General features: G+C 47.3%; 1 protein-coding gene across 3 annotated transcripts in view; it reads right to left on the bottom strand.

Moving 5' to 3' along the window:
• The window catches only part of Pde8b (phosphodiesterase 8B), a 224,804-nt gene that overhangs the window by 77,025 nt on the left and 146,105 nt on the right, over positions 1-1,674 (bottom strand). For all 3 annotated transcript variants that reach the window (XM_013349685.2, XM_005356471.2, XM_026783678.1), the window contains exon 4: positions 381-440. In XM_013349685.2, the coding sequence (XP_013205139.1) occupies positions 381-440 (60 nt within the window). The remainder of the gene's footprint in view (positions 1-380; positions 441-1,674) is intronic.

The following is a 1,674-nucleotide window of genomic DNA, read 5'->3' as shown; positions in this document are numbered from 1 at the left end:
GCTGGGGGTACAGGTGAAGCTGGAGGTGGGGTGCTGCTGGGTGTGAGGGTACAGCTGGGGGTGGGGGTACTGTTGGGTGTGAGGGTGCAGCTGGGGGTGCAGGTGAAGCTGGAGGTGGGGTACTGCTGGGGGTGAGAGTGCTTCTGGGAGTGGGGGTGCAGCTGGGAGTGGGGGTGCAGCTGGGAGTGGGGGTGCTGCTGAGGGTGTGGGGTCCTGCTGGGGGTGGGAGGTGTTGCTGGCATGGGGTACTGCTGGTATTAAGAGGTATTGCTGGGGGTAAGGGCCTCCGAAGGAAGTGAGAGTTTCTATTGGGGGTGGGAGAAGCTGCTGGAGTCAGAATGCTGCAGGGCATGCTGGGGTAGGGTAGATGGTGGACTTACGCTTGTGAAACCACAGCCAGGATCACGGTGTGCTCAGAGGGGTTGGTGGCCCGGATTGACCTGTAGAGAGAAGTATCAAGTCAAAGCAGCGATCTGGGCTCTGTTACATTAAAACTATTATGGAAACTTCTCTGCACTGATTGTGGTAGCAAATCAAATCGTCCTTCAAAGAAAGTTTCAGAACACACATGAGGCAGCAAAGAAAGATGACCTTGGAAACTGGAACAACATATTTAATTAATTAATTTAGTTAGTTAGTTTTGTAATTGTTTTAAACTCCTGAGCAATTTTCCAACAGGCCAGACTCGCCAGTTTTCTACTTCAAAACTGGCAAATTCCACTTGAATTTCCTGTTTTCTGATGGAAATTTGACTCTCTTTTTAAGAGCATGGCAGTACTATAGACCTTCGATGATCGGTTGGTACCTAGGCAGCCAACTAGGTTGGATTACTTTCCTTTAAAAACAAGAGATCATACAAAATAATAATAAGATTAACAACGATAATATCAAAATAGCGGAATAAAATTGATCTAACAATAAAAGTTAAAGCGCTTGCTGGCAGACAGGCAGACAAATGAAACCTAAATCCTGCTAAAGATCACTCAAAGAGTGTCCCTCTCCCAGTTACTATGCCATTGATGCTTCTGTACTTGGCCATCAGCTGGCCTTGAGAAATTAGATTGCTGAACTAGGACCACCTGTAGACAATCAATGTATTCCTTAGCAATTCCATAGACTACAAATACACGCAGGCTGTAATATTTTGAGGTTTGTGATCCTCACAAGATGTGTGATGTTGCACAAGCTCAGATTCTAGACTGCTCTGAATCAGCCAAGCCTTTAATAAAGGGCCACATTCTTGAATCTATGGAAATCAGCACTGACCGTTTGAACCTGTACCTGTGGTCTGACTCCTGCTTATTTTGAGATCTTTCAAAGAGGAACCATGTATCACCAAGACAGGTCCATTCCAGTGTTGGTGCTCGTCACTTCTGGTTCCCATCCAACCTCCCACAGAGCAGGTTCCAGAAGACTCAGTTCACATGTGGGAGCCTAATGTATAGACACTCACAAAGGAACCAGTTCCCATATGATGAGGAAAAATACAGCGTCCGAGAGGCCCTCTCTGAGATCCAGGGAGATGCTGTGCCCATCTTCCTTTCACATAGCTTCTCCCACCCAGTGACGTGATGGGGGCACACTGCTGGGTCACCTTCTTAAGAGCCTGGACTTAGACAAGAGGCTAACTCACATAGTGAACATGCTGAGTGGGAGCAGAGGCTAACTCACATA

Source organism: Microtus ochrogaster, chromosome 19, assembly GCF_000317375.1.
Source record: "Microtus ochrogaster isolate Prairie Vole_2 chromosome 19, MicOch1.0, whole genome shotgun sequence".
NCBI classification, from domain to species: Eukaryota; Metazoa; Chordata; class Mammalia; order Rodentia; family Cricetidae; genus Microtus; species Microtus ochrogaster.
Note: the sequence above shows the minus strand (reverse complement) of the source record. Positions and strands in the feature narration are given on the sequence as shown.